This window comes from Tinamus guttatus, unplaced genomic scaffold (assembly GCF_059628265.1).
Source record: "Tinamus guttatus ecotype Peru unplaced genomic scaffold, ASM5962826v1 Tinamus_guttatus_pri_ptg000599l, whole genome shotgun sequence".
Taxonomy (NCBI): domain Eukaryota; kingdom Metazoa; phylum Chordata; class Aves; order Tinamiformes; family Tinamidae; genus Tinamus; species Tinamus guttatus.
Window position 1 is genome coordinate 2,303,171 of NW_028289133.1, and position 16,027 is coordinate 2,319,197.

The window sequence follows — 16,027 nt, forward strand, 5'->3', positions numbered from 1 at the left end:
GCTGCCTCTTGCACAGCCTCCTTTCCGAAGAACGGATTTGGAGGAAACCCAAAGTCTTCCCTTCTCCTTCGCATCCCTCGGCATTTCTTGCTTTCCAAGAAGTAAGGAAGCTTCAGAAAATAAAGGGAGATGTTACCTGAGAATTTAACCAACATTTCCTGCTCAAGGTCCTTCTGATTTTTTCCTGATGTTTTTCTTCTGATGCCCAATTTATTCAGATCCTGTTTGTTCAAGCTGTCAGGTTTGTGTGGGTGTGATTCAGCCAGGGCTCAGGAGGGTTTTGTTTCAAGAGGTTGTGGTATTTCCTCCACAGCCACAGAGACAAGTTTCCTCCCTGCTCAGACTGAGAGAAAGGAGAAGAGTCTCTTGACTTCATGAACTCATAGCGCCAAGTTGTGTTTCCTCTGGGAGCGGATGAGGAAGGTGCCATTCCGAGTGTGATCTCCAGGTCTTGGAGTTGGTTTGCCCTGTCCTGACCCTTCATTTTCGTAGAAGGGCAAAGCGTTTGCCTTTCCTCAGAGCCCCAGGAAGCTTTGAGTGAACCTGACTTCCAAGGCTCGCAGCTGGGATGGGAAGGGCTAGTCGAGTCCTCTCTGCTCGTCAGGCAGTTTCTTAGCAGTCGCTCCAGTAATTGACCAAGCCATGCTTAAGAAGCCTTGGAGAATTAAACCATATTCCCATCTCCAATCCTTTGCATGCTGCTTTTTTGCTGCTGCCTTTCACAAGTGCCTTATATTCCCCCTGCAATCCCAAAGAGGTGCCAGGCTGTTCCTAGTTCTGGGATGAGCTCTGCTTTTCCATTAGCATCACCCCATTTATCGCCCCAGAAGTTCTCCAGCTCTGCATCACTCTCCATGGGCTCGGAGCATCCCCCTTTGAAGCCTGCTTGCCTGAAGAATGGAGCTCACAGGGACAGGCACTTGTTTCAGCACTTCAGCAACTCCAGGAAATACTTGGAAAATGAATCTTTTTCCCATTTCAGTGTCACCCAGAGCTCGCAGAGCGGCAACCCAGGTCTCCAGAGAGGTCCTTCCACCCCATCCAGTAGCAGACTCTGTATGTTAGTGGGTGGTATGGAGATGTTTAATATATTACACAACGTACTTATGGGCAAAACATCGGGCATTAAGTCCATCCTAACAAAAAATCACATATTTGCTGAGGCTGCCTACGTCTGCAAAGCTTATCTTGGGTTTAAATATTAATTCCAGCCCCCAGAAAAGTCTCTCCCGGCACCGTGGGAAGCCAAAGTTGGCCATGTCAGGCACTGGGGAGCTTTTGAAAGCGGCTGGTGATTTTGGACCGTTTCAGAAATGGCTGCTGGTGCTCGCCTCCCTCCCGTGCTTCAGCCTGTCTTTCCACCAGTTTTGTCAACTTTTTATGGTCCCAGATGTTCCTCACCACTGCGACACCAGCTGGATCCGTGCGCTCGGTCCCAACCTGACGGAGGAGGAGCAGTTGAACCTCACGGTGCCCCGCGGGCCGAGCGGGGAGTACGAGCAGTGCTCCATGTACTCGCCCGTGGAGTGGGACCTCGACTCCATCGTGGCCTATGGCCTCAACGCCACGCAGGAGTGCAGCAGCGGCTGGGTGTACCCTGCGGACCATGAGGAGACGCTGGTCACTCAGGTTTGTAGCATCCTTGGCTTTCCGATGCTTTTGTGCTGTGGGAAATGGTGTTCTGCAGGCTGCGGTGTCCCAGGGTACTGCCGGGTCTGCCTGGACATGAGGATTGTCCCGTGGGATAGCCAGGTCCTCAAGAGGGCCTCAGCCTTCTTGCTGATGTGAATTTGTCCCAATTGACCATTGCTGCCTCTTCCTCTTGCTGGAAACCTCCAGCAAGGGATGGTCTTTCCTTCCCTTGCTCCTTCGGTCCAGGCCCCAGGTGTTGTTCCCACTCCTGGGAATGTGGTGCCAGCTCTGCGTCCCATGCTCCATCTTGGTGTTTCCAGTGCCAGTCAGAGCAGGGCACGCAGGGCACTGCTCCATCTGTACCAGGGTTGGGATTGCCTTGTGTCCAAGAAAGCTGCCCATCCAGGCAGACATCAAGAAGTGTTCTGGCTTAAAGGTTCATCTCTCTCCCTTGGCTGGAACTCACTTCCTGCCACTCTTACAAATGACTCAAATGAGTCTCCTCTTGGAGCAGGTTATTGGCTGGCAAGTGACCCCAACCAGGATGCTCGTTTCCTCTTTCCACTTGGCTTTTTGAGGCAGCCCATGGCCTATGCTCTGCAGAGGATTTCTCTCATGACCCTCCTTCTCCAAATCACACTGGTGGAGAGGCAGCTCTGCAGTGGTGAGGAGTCAGAGGGCACCTTTCCCAGGGGGTGTTTCAGAAGAAAAACAGTTTCTTCTCGCAAGACAGCAGGGGCTGTGATTGAAGATGGGGTAGGGCATTTGCGGGACCTGGGCTTTAGCACTGACTCTGACTGATATGAGTCAGGAGGGCATCATTGACGGTGCTTCTCCTCATCTCCTTAGCTGGTGTCTGACAGGTCCCTTTCTACAGGCTTTGCTCTGGTTGCTGCCCAGGACCTTCCCAATGCAAGGTTGGGAAGAAGGAGAGGGCAATGCCCTCTCGTCCAAGGGCAGGGTCTGGGCTCCCGATACGTCCAGGCCTGTAGCCAAGAGTCAGGGCTGCAGCGCAGACAGCAAGGGTCGCTCACATCAGGGCTGTGCTGTTCATTGGCTCCTTGGTGAGCTCCTCTTGCAACAGGAGCTGCTTCATCTCTCCTTGCCTCCTGCCTTCTTGGCTCGCCAGGACGAGCCCTGGCTTTGCCATCCCTCCATTCCTCACATGTCCCCAGCTCTGTCTTTGGTCCTGGCTCTCCTTGGCTAGTTTCTTGGGCAGCAGGGAGATCCCAGGACGTGAATCCAGGTCTCTCTTCGAACCTGCTAATGGAGGTCTGAGTGTGGATACCATCGCAAAGAGAGGTGCTGCATTTCGCTTTGGAAGATGACACCAGTACCACGTCCTGATGGGCACTGGGCTGTTACAGCCCCTGCAGCCACTACAGGATCCGACTCCTGAAGGAGCTATGGGCAAGACTTCCCTGTAGATCTGTGCATGTAGATCTACCGGGCACAGCTCTTCCCTCTGCGTGGTGAGAGGGGGCCAAAGAAGAGCCGACAGCAGCTCCTGTGTCACAGGTCCAGGAAGCTCCACGAAGAAGAAGGCAGCTAGATCCCCATGGCGCTTCCACAGCTTTCTGTTTGCTTTTAATTGCCAGTGTCCATCATGGAGCCCCTGCCCTCCTGATGATGCTTAACCCCCAAAGAATGCAGCGTGCCCTCCTTCACAGGGCTGGGAAGTGCATGAGGTGTGAGGTGGTGGCTTTCGGTCAGCCCCATTGCAATGAAGTGCAGAGCGTGAAGTGCCTGTGATGAATTTCCCTTTGGCTTGTACTGTCCCAGTCCCTCATATGGACTCCTGATCTCCTGGGAAGGTGCTTTGGTGCAGATCAAAAACCTCATGCAATTCAACAAGGCCAAGTGCAAGGTCCTGCACCTGGGGAGGAATAACCCCAGACACCAGTACAGGCTGGGGACCGACCTTGTGGAGAGCAGCTCTGCAGAGAAGGACCTGGGTGTCATGGTGGACGACAAGTTGACCATGAGGCAGCAGTGTGCCCTTGTGGCCAAGAAGGCCAATGGGATCCTGGGCTGCATTAAGAAGAGCGTCTCCAGCAGGTCGAGGGAGGTGATCCTGCCCCTCTACTCAGCCCTAGTGAGGCCACATCTGGAGTACTGTGTCCAGTTCTGGGCTCCACAGTACAAGAGGGATGTGGAGCTGCTGGAGAGAGTCCAGCACAGGGCCACAAGGATGATCAGGGGCCTGGAACATCTGCCCTATGAGGAGAGTCTGAGGGAGCTGGGCCTGTTCAGCTGGAGAAGAGAAGGCTGAGAGGAGACCTGAGCAGTGTCTAGAAGTACCTCAAGGGAGGCAGTGCAGAGGATGGTGCTGGTCTCTCTTCACTGGTGGCCACTGACAGAACTAGAGGTAATGGCCACAAACTGAAACACCAAAAGTTCCACAGGAACTTAAGGAAAAATTTCTTGACAGTGAGGGTGACAGAGCACTGGAACAGGCTGCCCAGAGAGGTTGTGCTGTCTCCTTCTCTGTAGATCTTCAAAGCCCATTTGGACGCAGTCCTGTGCCACGTGCTCTAGGTGACCCTGTGTGTGCAGGGGGTTGGACTAGATGATCTCTAGAAGTCCCTTCCAACCTTAAGCATTCTGTGATTCTATGATTCTATGATCACGGGGGTGTGGATGCATATGGAACCAAAACCCCAGGGAGTAGCTGATGGCTTTTGATGGAGCAGCAAGTAAGAGCTGACCCACGGGCGGCACACAGAGCAGATCGACCACTGGGGCTGCAGTGCATCCTGCACTGTATCTGCACCACATCAGTCCCAGTGCTTAACCTCTAATGAGCCGTCTTGGGAGGAGGGATCAGCCCCACAGTCTGATGTTTGGGTTTGAGCTGATCCAGTGCAGGGAGCAGCAAAGAGTGGAATTGGCTCTGCAGGAAACCCCTGCTTAGGAGAAGCCTTAGGGCAGATTTTGGCCCGCGAGCAACAGCTCTGAGCACCATGGGTACCTGATGGCGACCGAAGCAGGAGGCCACAGAAGAGCAGGGACCCAGCCCCAGGCTCCTGAACCACTTCCCTCAGCTCAGCCTGCTGCTCACTCCTCTGGTGCCTGGATGCAACCCCAGAGCCTGGGTCCAAGCCATCCCTTGGGTGTTCACAGTCTCCCATCTCTGACGAAGAGCTCAAGTGTTGCAGCACAGCTACCTTTGGGAGCCTGGGGACACGTGCCAGCCTGAGACAAGACACAGTGTCCTCACGATGCCCCCGTGAGCCGCAGTGCCCTGGCACCTTTGCTCTTGCCTTGGGAATGGGGAGGGAGTTACAAGAGGCAAAGTACATCCCAGAGGATGCCAGCAGGTTGTTGATTGGGCTGATGGAAAATATGGCGATAGAAGTGCGTGTGTTATCATATCTGATTAGAGATTTAGTACTCACACAGCTTAAACATTAATTTTGCTTTTAGAACATTTCTGTTCATTTAAACGACGTGTTCCAGTACAGCCTGACCATGGGAGTCGCCACCGTGTTTGCGTTTGGAGATATTTTAAACGCTCTGGGGGAGTTTGGGCGATTTCAGAAATGGCTGGTGGTGCTGCTCTCCCTCCCAGTCCCTTTGACTGCTTTCCATATGCTTGGCCAACTCTTCATGTTGGTGGATGTGCCCCATTACTGCGACACCAGCTGGATCCGGGCGCTCGGTCCCAACCTGACGGAGGAGGAGCAGTTGAACCTCACGGTGCCCCGCGGGCCGAGCGGGGAGTACGAGCAGTGCTCCATGTACTCGCCCGTGGAGTGGGACCTCGACTCCATCGTGGCCTATGGCCTCAACGCCACGCAGAAGTGCAGCAGCGGCTGGGTGTACCCGTCCACACAAACGCCATCCCTGCTGACTGAGGTCTGTAATTGCCTTCTGATGCTCTGGGGACGTGGACACCGTGGGCTACCCAAAGAGCCACGCTGTGCTGAAGCGTAGCCCATGCCACGGGCATTCGTGGCGTGAGCAGGTGGAGATTTACTGCAGGAATGTTTTGGGGATCCTAGCTCCACCAGAGCCAAGGTCCACCTGGACCTCCACCAGGGTCCAGGTGTGGTCCTTAGGAGACTATGGGCGGGCAGGACATGATGCATGTGTCCAGCAGCTCCATGGACCCCAGTGAAGCTTCCCAGTGTGTGCTCTGCACCCTGGACCCCTTGGTGCCCCTGCTCTGCAGCCTGGAGGTACCGTCCCTGCTTGGCTGTCCCTGTGCAACACTTGGTGCTTCAGACACTGCCTGGGGACCCCGGGGGTCAGTGCTCACTCCTGTGCAATGCTGGGGACTGTCAAATTGTGCAGCGGTGCCGTGACCACCTCGGTATCTTCTTCACTTCATGCAGTGACTTAAGCTCAGGGTTGACTCAAAACAGCCTGAATTCTTCATTGTTCCTCACTCTGTGTGAAGCTGCCAGGTTTGACAAGGGGAGGAAATCTCACAAAGCTCCACTCAGAATGTCAGCAACACCAACGAACTCCACTGAGCAGGGCTAAATTCTTCTCTGTTCCAGTGCTTTTTCATCTCTCTGCATTTCCTGTATATCCTCTTCCTTGGACATCTCTTCCTACAGATGCTCTCAGGATGCAGGCAGCTACAGAACAGTTCTCCAAAAGAAACAGCTTGGCCTGAGAATTAGTGTTTCATATGTTCTTTTCCTCGCAGAAAGGAAGACATTTGTGCAAAAGCAAAATAAAACAACAAGAAAATAGGAACACCAGCAACCCTCAGCACCTCAATGATGTCTAGATCTCAAATATGTGATGTGAGGAGGAGGGCAGATTTTGTCCTGAGAATGGCGTATTTGTTAGCAAAATCACTGCACCAAAACCAGAATTTTCCTCTTGAAAGCCAGAGAAGTAATCGGCAAATATGGCCATTTGACAGAGAAGTACCTTATCAGGCAGAAATTTCCCATCCTGACCAGGAAAGCCAGCAAAAGCCAAATTTTCTGAGCAGCAAGAACAAATGAGAACACACTGTCTCTGTGCACCAGCTTACCTCCCGATAAACCTCACTGCCTATTTGCTCTTTTCCTCCAGAATGGGAACTGCTTCTAGAGGCTCCCCGATGCAATATTGCAGGACCTCTGCTCTGCTCTCTCCCTTCCTCCTTCCTCCCTTCTCTTTACCTCTCTCTTTCCCCACTTCCAGCTCCAGCCCTTTCTCACGGGTACCTTCCTCTGACCTACAATTCAACGAGAGTCTTCAACATTCATAATTTCCAGGCGCTCCTGTGGTCTCTGGAATCCATTTTACCTCCAAGTCTGGAGCTTCTCTAGGAGGATGCACAGTAGCCATCTGTTTCTAGGTGAATTTCCAGATCTAAAGATGCTGTTGCATCTGTTCATGAAGAATCTGCATGTTTGTGTGACTGCAGATACCAGTGAGTCCCTGGAGGCCACTCGGTTATCACACGTTGGCATCAGAGCTGGGACTGGTAGGACTCAGCTGCACGTGCAGGAGAGCAGGACAACAGCATCTCGTGCTGTGAGAGCAGCTTGCTGCAAACACCCCCAGTCTGGCTGCCGAGTCATGCTGGTCTTGGGAGGTCTTGAACCTGGAGGCCTGGCTGTGCCCTCCAGCAATTTGGGCATGTTTCATACCCTGCACTCACTTTGCTGCTGCTGGAGGGAAACACAAGGTCGAATTTAGCTCAGGTCTGCCCAGGCTGGGCTCCAGGCACCGCAGGTACAGCCTGTGTCTCTGCTGAAATGCTCTGAAAACAGAGTCCCACTCTGGTCACTTAGTGTTGCTTAGGGACTCATGAGTCTGAGTGGAAAAAGCAGAGTCACAAAATGAGTCCATAGTAAAAAGAACTGTGTTTTTCAACTGTGCCCCTGTTTTTTAAGGGCAATAAAATAACCCAGTCCTTTCCCTCTTCCCTTTGCTTTTCTCTTTGCAACAAAAAAGAGAAAGGAGAAAAAATCAGGGAGTAAATGATGTTGGTATTTCTAAAGAAAGTATGGGGAAAGAAATAATCACTGCCTTTTTTGAGGCAATAAAGTTTCCCATGTGTCAGGAGGAAGCAGATTTAAAGATCCTTTCTTGGTCTCCTGAGACCTGCCTGTGAAAACCCTCCCTAGAGCAATGCGGGGTGGAGTGGCTGGATGGGTGACCACAGCCACAAGCTCGGGAAAGCTTCCGAGATAGGACACCCCTCTCCTGACCTCCTCCTCTCACCCTTCCCCACCACTCTCAACACCTGGACATGGGGACAGAGACAAGGTGCTGGGACTCCTGTCCTGAGGTATCACTTAAAGCAAACCTTCTCAGCCAGGAAGTTCCTCAGCTCTGTCAGAGGAATCTGCTCTGGAGGGGATTCCTGCAGGTTTAAGCACTCAGGAAAAGGGCCCCATGGTGAGTAGATGGACAGAGTGGGTCTGGGTCCTACCTCTGGCATGTGCTGTTCATGCTCATGATGGAGATGCGTCCTTTGGGGTTGGATCTTTGAAGTCCAGGTTTGGAGGAAGGGCTCAGAGCAAAAGTAGCTGTGTTTTCTTCCTCCAGTTTGACCTTGTGTGCGACAAGAAGGACCTGAATGACATCTCCCAAGCCGTTTACATGCTGGGGCTTCTCCTGGGAGCCATGTTCTTTGGGCCCCTAAGTGACAGGTGAGTAGACACAACAGCCTGCCTGGAGTTATAGCCCAGCACCCAGGGACAAACCAGGCAAGAGTTCTGGATGTGTTCATGTTATGAGCATGAAACACACTCTGTGGGACACATCAGTGTGTATCCCATTAGTCTCTTCACATGCTCATGGGATCTCTGCAGATGCCATCTGTCTTCTCTTCCTCCACAGAATCGGTCGCCGGCCTGTTGTTCTAGTCTCCATGCTCATCCAGGGCTTGTTTGGCGTTGCAATTGCCTTTGTGCCCGATTTCTATGTGTACATGGCCTTCAGGTGTGTCGTGGGAGCTTCTATGTCCGGGATCACCATGACGATATTGGCCTTAGGTGAGTAGGATGTCCTTGCTCTGAGGCAGAAAGCAGTGGCCTCTCAAAACACAATAGAAAAAGGGGCATAAAAACTCATCTTGCAAATCAGCGAAGACAACACTGCAAAAGCGGCTAAGTAGGTGCCAACAGATGACAGACAAGGGTTGCTCTCAGCCCTTGGCTGGGACATGCATGGCTGGTTTCTGGGTGCAGGGCTCACTGTCACCTGGTCCCCTGTTTGGTGAGGACATCTCAAATGGTGTTCGGGTTAAGAGATGAAACCCTGCTGCAATCTCACTGTTTGCAGTTCACTGCTGTTTTGTCGTTCTGGTCCTTTTCACTGGAAAGACTCAAGGAGTCTCTCAGGTGAAATATGCAGCAATAAGAAAGTTTTATAGCCATTTTTCCCATGGGTATATACTTTGTGGCACTGAAGTATCCTGTGAAATGGGACTTGGAGGTTTAGGAAAGGAAACCTTGAGTCAACTCTGAAAGGCCTGACCTCAGGCTTTGTAGAGGGACTAGTTCAGGTACCTCCAAAACCCCTCACTGAGCATGCAATGACTGAGATTTCCCAAGGGACATGAGCAGGACAGTCACTGAGATACACCTCCGTGGCTCCTGGGGTGGGTTTACTCAGGAGGTGATGCAGAAGGTGAAGACAGGTCTTTCTTTGAACTGCCCCTTGGCACTTCTACCTCTTCTGAGTGCAGAGTGAGAGCCACGGAGTCTTTCTCCCATTCCAGTGCCCAGGTGGGGGCAATGTGAGCACCTCTTAATGCTCTGGCTCTCGTTATCAGTGTACGGAAAGAGCCCAATGGCTCTGGGACATAACTGACCTGGGCCTCAGCGCTTTGTTCAGAGAGGTGAGGCACATTATCTTCACGTCCCCTTACAGAGGTTCATGCTAGGGTGTATAATCCTGTGTTGGTGACTCCAATGTGTTTCTAACGCCAGAGTTCTGGCAGCTGGTGTCTCCTCATCTACTAGAGGGCTGTTTCCAAGGGAAGTGCATTGTCTGGATCAGGGGGAAACATTCGCACTGATGGCCCTAAATCTTTGTTCTTTTCAGCTATGGAATGGGTTGGTGTCTCCTACCGGCCCCACGCAGTGCTTCTTTCTCACTGCTGTTTTGCCATCGGACAGATGATTTTGGCTGGCTTGAGTTACGGTATTCGCAACTGGAGGCTGTTGCAGATTGCAGGATCTGTTCCTATATTTGCCCTTTTCTTCTACTTCTGGTAAGTGGGAGAAGGGCAGAGAGCTCCCTGCAGACTTGACAACAGTGGGTGTGAAGCGTGACAGGCAGGAGGCTCAGGACCATCTTGGGTCTGCCCTGATATAGTGTGGATGCTGGAGGGTCTTCTGCTGGGATCAGTTCACCTCTTGGGACTCTGACAACTGGGACCAGAAGATGCTTTGGTTCATGTACTTGGGTGTGGACTTTATGGCCTCAAGTTAGGCCTGGCAAACACGGCCTGAAGAGGTGTTTAGATACCTCAGTCACAAGTGATACTCATCGCTTGCTGGAAGTGCTCACAGGGAGCTGGGCTCTGAGGCCAGCCAGCCCAGCTGAGCCAGCTCAGCAGGCTGTGGTGGCATCCCCTGATTTCACCTCCTTGACAGGGTCCTACCAGAATCAGCTCGGTGGCTGATGACAAAAGGTAGAATAGAAGAAGCTAAGAAGATCCTTCAGAAGGCAGCATCCATCAACAAGCGCACCATCCCACCAGGGCTCCTCGAGCAGGTATCACCAGTGGTATGGGGCATTGCTTACACTTCCACCTACGCTTGTCTTCTCAAATATAGTCTGTTTAAGCCGCATCGGTAAAGGTCCAGGAAAGCAAAGGTCCAGGTTTTATGATCCCAGTGAATCTTGGGGGGAGCCCTTCTTTGATGTCAGCAAGAAAATGAGTTGTATATGAGTTTCATTTCTCTGGTCTGACTGTGTCCTTCTGCCTTTTGAAGCTAAAACCTGAGGCACAGACCAAGCCTGGAAGTACTATGGATCTCTTCCGGAAGAAGCACCTGCGCAAGGTGACGTTAATCATGTTATGCACCTGGTAAGACATCCCCTAGCCCTCCCTTTCCTGACTGCTAGGTGAAGTGAGGATGGGACTGGGGCCTGATGAGAACTGTAAACTCATTTGGTGCTTCTGGGTTCATGTGCATGTATATTTCTACCTCTGCCACCTTTCTGCCACTCAAGCTGAACCAGATCTACCATCTGTGGGCCTGGGGAGAAGCTGGTTCTTCAGGGTGCTGTGGGGTTTTTGAGAAAGGTTGGTGTAGTTCCAGCTTTCGGTATCCTTTGGTCTTGGGGTGATTTTTTGTCCCCATGCAAATTCTGAACGTGGTCAATATGTCATCAGTGGAGATCAATACTGCGTTCGCTCATGGACAATATATGTGTTAGTGTCACCCTGCTCATCCCTCAGGTTTGCCAATAGCCTTGTCTACTATGGGATCAGCCTGAATGTGACAAATTTTGGACTGGACATCTACCTGACGCAGCTTGCCTTTGGAGCGGTGGAAATCCCAGCTCGTGCATCTTGTATCTGGTTCCTACAGTGGTTTGGGAGGAAGAAATCCCAGGGTTTTCTCCTGCTGCTGAGTGGTCTGGTGTGTCTGATCATCACTGGCATCCCTGAAGGTGAACAACCTCTTCCCGTTCCAGGAACACAGCCTCTAGGGAAGGGAACTGCAGAGCCCCGGCTCTTCCCTTCCCGGTCCAGCTCTCATCCTCCCAGCCTGTCTGGCTGCAGTCCCGTGCTCTCTCTCAGGGTTTGGGATGCCTCTATGGCCACAGTCCCAAGGAGATGCATTCCCAATGTGATGTCTTATTTTCAGCATGACTTTCTTCTTATTCAGAGCTGTGCTTGGCCCCTCAAGAGCTCTCTGCCTTTGGGAGCACACCATCGTCTCCTCGTAGGGAGATGCATTTAAAGGCATTTAAAAGGCTACTAAGCTTCCCTTCTTTAAGAGAGCGGGAAAAAGAAACGATCCTTTCCTCTGTTTCTTTGCCTGCACTCCATATCCACAATGCTTTGAAGAGTCACTGCACCATATTCCCAGCTGAACCCCTCCCAAAGAACTTGGGTTGCCAAGAGACTCACTCGAGTTTCCGTCTTCCAAAATCCTTGCTGCAGAGCCAATACTGGACATGGCCATCAATAAATTGCCCACCTCAACATAGGTGCCTCGAGAAATCTGGGTTCTCCTTTCTATTTGCCTAGAAGGTATTTTCCCAGAAAGGAATAATTTCCAATATCTTAAGTGGCAGATTTGCTTGGAAAATCAATTGGAACTGGCTCTCTGGCTCTTGTATGCCTAGAAATCTCTTTGAAAGGGCTGGTGACCTTGCCGGAACCTGCTTCAGCTCCACGCATGTCAGATCTGTGGTCATGTCATCACAGCAGTGCGATTCCTCCGTCTCTGTCTGCTTTCTGGAAAGGGGAGGGTGCAGCTCATCTCACACTGCTCCTGTGTGAGCAGCTGGGATTCCTCATCCCATTAAAGTGCTCTTCTGCTGCTTGTTGGAGATCACCGGGGAAGCCTTAGGGATGCAGTTTCTGCTCCACAGGGGAATTCTGTCAAGTGCTGCCCTGTGATGCAAGGCAGTCCTTCCCTCTCTGTGTGATTCCCAGTGGTATTTCCTGACTTTGGTGCTGAAAAGGCTGCCTTGCTGCTAGCCCTCTGGACTGCTTCCTTTCTGACAGTGCTGTATGGGCAGTGATGGCCCATGCCACTTTCACCCATCACGGGGACCTTCCTGGATCAGCCAGCCCTTCCCTTGGCAGCTGTATGGAAACAGGAGGGGACACTGGTCCACCCATTGGGAAGTGGTTTCCCTTTGGGCAGACTGATGTCTGGGTGATGAAATGAATGCAAAGTGCCATGAAGGTGATTCTCAGAGTGGAGCTGTCCTCTGGTCCAGGTTCAGGCTCTGTTTAGAGGCAATGGCTCCCTGTGTGGTATGAGGCTGTGGCCACGTCTCCCATTGCAGCCCTCACGAGGTTTGAGTGGCGCTGGGCACCCGTGCCACAGTGGCCACCTCTTCTCCCCTCAGATCAGCCCGTGGTGATCACCGTTCTGGCCGTCATTGGGAAGTTTGCGACCTCGGCCTCCTTCTCCGCCTCCTACGTATACACGGCAGAGCTGTTCCCCACCGTGGTCAGGTGAGATTTCTCCCCTTTGCTCTCCCTGGGCCTGGAGGACCTTGACCTCAGCAGCGAGAGGATGGACATGGAATACCAGATGCCTGTTGTGGACTGTGTCCCAGTGCACTAATGGGGCCCTTCATGCCCCAGTGGTGGGAGCCTCGTTAGGGCGAGATGAAGGAGGCCGCACAGTGGTTTCACAGATCATAGAATCATAGAATGCTCAAGGTTGGAAGGGCCCTCTAGAGGTCATCTAGTCCAACTCCCCTGCACACGCAGGGTCACCTAGAGCACATGGCACAGGACTGCGTCCAAGCGGGTTTTGAAGATCTCCAGAGAAGGAGACTCCACAACCTCTCTGGGCAGCCTGTTCCAGTGCTCTGTCACCCCCACTGTTAAAAATTTTTTCCTTAAGTTCCTATGGAACTTTTGGTGCTTCAGTTTGTGGCCATTACCTCTAGTTCTGTCGGTGGCCAGCACTGAAAAGAGGCCAGCACCGTCCTCTTTACTCCCTCCCTTGAGGTACTTCTAGACACTGATTAGATCCCCTCTCAGCCTTCTCTTCTCCAGGCTGAACAGGCCCAGCTCCCTCAGCCTCTCCTCACAGGAGATGGGCCTCAGGGCCCGAGCCCTGGCTCGTGCCTCGTGCCAGCCCTGCTCCCTCCCTGCAGGCAGACCGGCGCGGGGCTGTGCAACATGTCGGCACGGGTGGCGGGGATCATCGCCCCGCTGATCCGCCTGCTCGGACGCTACCACCGCGCCGTGCCCATGGCCATCTTCGGGAGCGCCCCCGTCCTGGCGGGGCTGCTCTGCTTCCTGCTGCCCGAGACCCGCGGCATGGACCTGGTAGATGACACATCGGCAGCTGCTCCCCAGCACAGGTGGGGTTTTGGGATGCGCAAGGGTACCGGGTAAATGGGATTTTTGTTTTGAGAAGCGTGCGGATGGGAAGCTCTCCTGCAAAAGTTGCCCTGGCCATTTGCCTCTGCAACCAAGCCCAAAGGGGTATCTCAGACCCTTGGCGATCATTGCTTCCTTCTAGCCCATGAAAGGGGGGGCACTCCAGCAAGGCCTCACACTCCCATTGTTCCATCGTGTCCCCAGGACTTCCGTTGTTGTCCTCCCATGCCGATACTGCAGCCAGGCCCTCCAGCTTTAGACATCACCTATCCCTCTAGGTCCCTGCTCGCCACAAAATGTGGCTGAATTGCACCCCTGTCCTTTTGCAAGCTGTCTGCTGTGATGAAAGGGAAGGAAGTTGCTTCAATACTGTGTGTCCTTCCCCGAGCGTGCTGGGCGAGGCTTGTGTCAAGTCAGAATGGGTCTCTGTCTGCTTTCTAACTCTGTTCCCTTTCACTAGGTCCCCTGAAAACACCAACAGGACCTCTGAAAACGGACACGTGAAAGCAAAAGGTGGTGGCCCAGACAAAGAATGTGCAGAGACCACGTACTTCTAGCTGGTCCTGCACACAGCTGTAATCAGAGGCAACTGAGCACTGTGCTGGCACTGAGGATGGTCAGGGTCTCCATCTGCAGTACAGCAGCTCTCTCAGCCAAGCAGTCACTGCCAATTCTTTTCCTTTTAATTTTTTTTTTTTGCCATCTTCTATCTCCCTCTATGGTTTTATTTTGGACATTGCATACAGTATCTGGTGTTCGCTGGTGCTCTCTTTGGGGAAAACCTGAAACTATTAATTTAAGGGAAAAAAAAAAGGTCAGAAATATGGATGAAACATTATTTCCTTCCATCTCCTGTCTCCAACAATATGAGCCTGGGAACTTCGTCCACGTGAATGACCCGTTAAAGCACAGAATAACTGTAAAGGAGTACTGTACTCACAGAACAGAAAGCTGGAGCAGGAAAGCACAGAAAATTATCTCATATTTACAAAAAGAGTCATTTCTCTCATTTGTGTAGCATGGCCTTCTCAGCCTATCATAAAAGCCCTCAAAAAAAAAAAAAAAGGAAAAAAAAAGAGATTTCAAATGCTTGGTTAAGAAGGATAATTAAGTGCTGGGAGGAACAGCAACTAGTAAGCAGGAATGTGTAACAGACAGCAGGATTTTCCTCTGTCTGCTGATTTCCCCCTACTGTTAGGTGTTTTGAATGAGGGCCTACAGCGATGCTTGGTGCATGGAAGGTTGTGCTAACAGGTTGTGGTGAAAGACAAGTGTCTGTTCCAGGAAATCAAGAGATGCTGTGGCATTTGGTCTCTGGGAAGAAAAGGCAAATCTTTCTATGAATGGAAAAGCAGGTGCGTTGTGTTGTGTTGTGCTGTGTTCTATACTATTTTTTTTTCTTGCTATATCCATCACTATGTCTGAATGATTTATGACAACTTTTTTCTTTTACTATGAAGAAAATGTAAGTTCATTTTTCTATACTTCCTTCCCCATATCTTCTGTCCCTCAGCATTGTCTTCCTTTTACCATCAGCTTAGTACAGTGACAGCCATAAGTTTTATAATGGCAGTGTTGCTGCTTTGACAGCATACAGCTGTAAGACTTTTTGCAGACAGTGCTGAGAAGCTTTTCAAGGAGAAGATGACTTTGTTTCTCTTTGCTATCATGACCGCATGTTTTCTGTGAATCAAAGGATCCTATGGATGTGCAGTTCGGTGAAGACAGCATTCTGGATAAAATCAGTTACATGTGCAAATGTCCTATTAGGCAGGATGCTCCCATCTTCTTTGGGCCTCTGCTTTTTAAGGAATCTGTTAGACATTAGCTATGATGCTCCTAACAGGTGGGTCAGGTGGGTCTGCGTGTGGAGGTGCTTCGTGGGTGCTGCTGTCAGTTGGCTGGTGGTGTTAGGCTGTTGCTGGTATCAGTCAGCTGGTGGCAATCTGGGTCTTTATAGAAGAGAAGATGTTGAGGGGAAAGACTAGGCTGAGGGAAGAACTTGGAGCAAAAAATGAACAATTCTTGAGTGGGCTGGGGCTTCTCCTTCCTGGAAATCTGGTCTGAGACTCTGTTTCAGCTTGCTTCACAAATAAATAAAGGTATCCAAATACATCAAAAGTATTTGTGTTTCAATCATCTCATTCATGTTTCGAGTAGGCTGCCAATCCACTTCATCTGTTCTCTACACCACTCGCCCTGGTTAGTTTGACAACAACAGAGTGGTGCATTTTTGGCTGAAGAGCACCTAGACACTGTGTCTCGTATTTTTCCCAGCCCAGTAAGAATGCGAAGATGTACAATTGTATTGCTGTGCATAAGAAATTCATTATAGGGAGGACTTTAATACTGTCTGGTCTACACACGGTCTTGCACTTTCATAAACAAACCTCACAGTAAAGA

General features: G+C 51.4%; 1 protein-coding gene across 2 annotated transcripts; it reads left to right on the forward strand.

Annotated features, from left to right (window-relative positions):
* Positions 1-1,257: 1,257 nt before the first annotated feature.
* Positions 1,258-14,320, forward strand: LOC104570846 (solute carrier family 22 member 13). Of its 2 annotated transcripts, XM_088534814.1 has the most exons (11): positions 1,258-1,493; positions 5,349-5,490; positions 8,134-8,237; positions 8,428-8,582; positions 9,637-9,805; positions 10,191-10,311; positions 10,533-10,627; positions 11,003-11,217; positions 12,634-12,742; positions 13,396-13,605; positions 14,085-14,320. In XM_088534814.1, the coding sequence occupies exons 1-11, from the start codon at positions 1,258-1,260 to the stop codon at positions 14,179-14,181; spliced, it is 1,653 nt and encodes a 550-aa protein (XP_088390940.1). In that variant the 3' UTR covers positions 14,182-14,320. The 2 variants fall into 2 exon arrangements, with proteins under 2 accessions (XP_088390940.1, XP_088390939.1); XM_088534813.1 differs by lacking the exon at positions 5,349-5,490 and having other exon boundaries at positions 1,258-1,629.
* Positions 14,321-16,027: the final 1,707 nt, after the last annotated feature.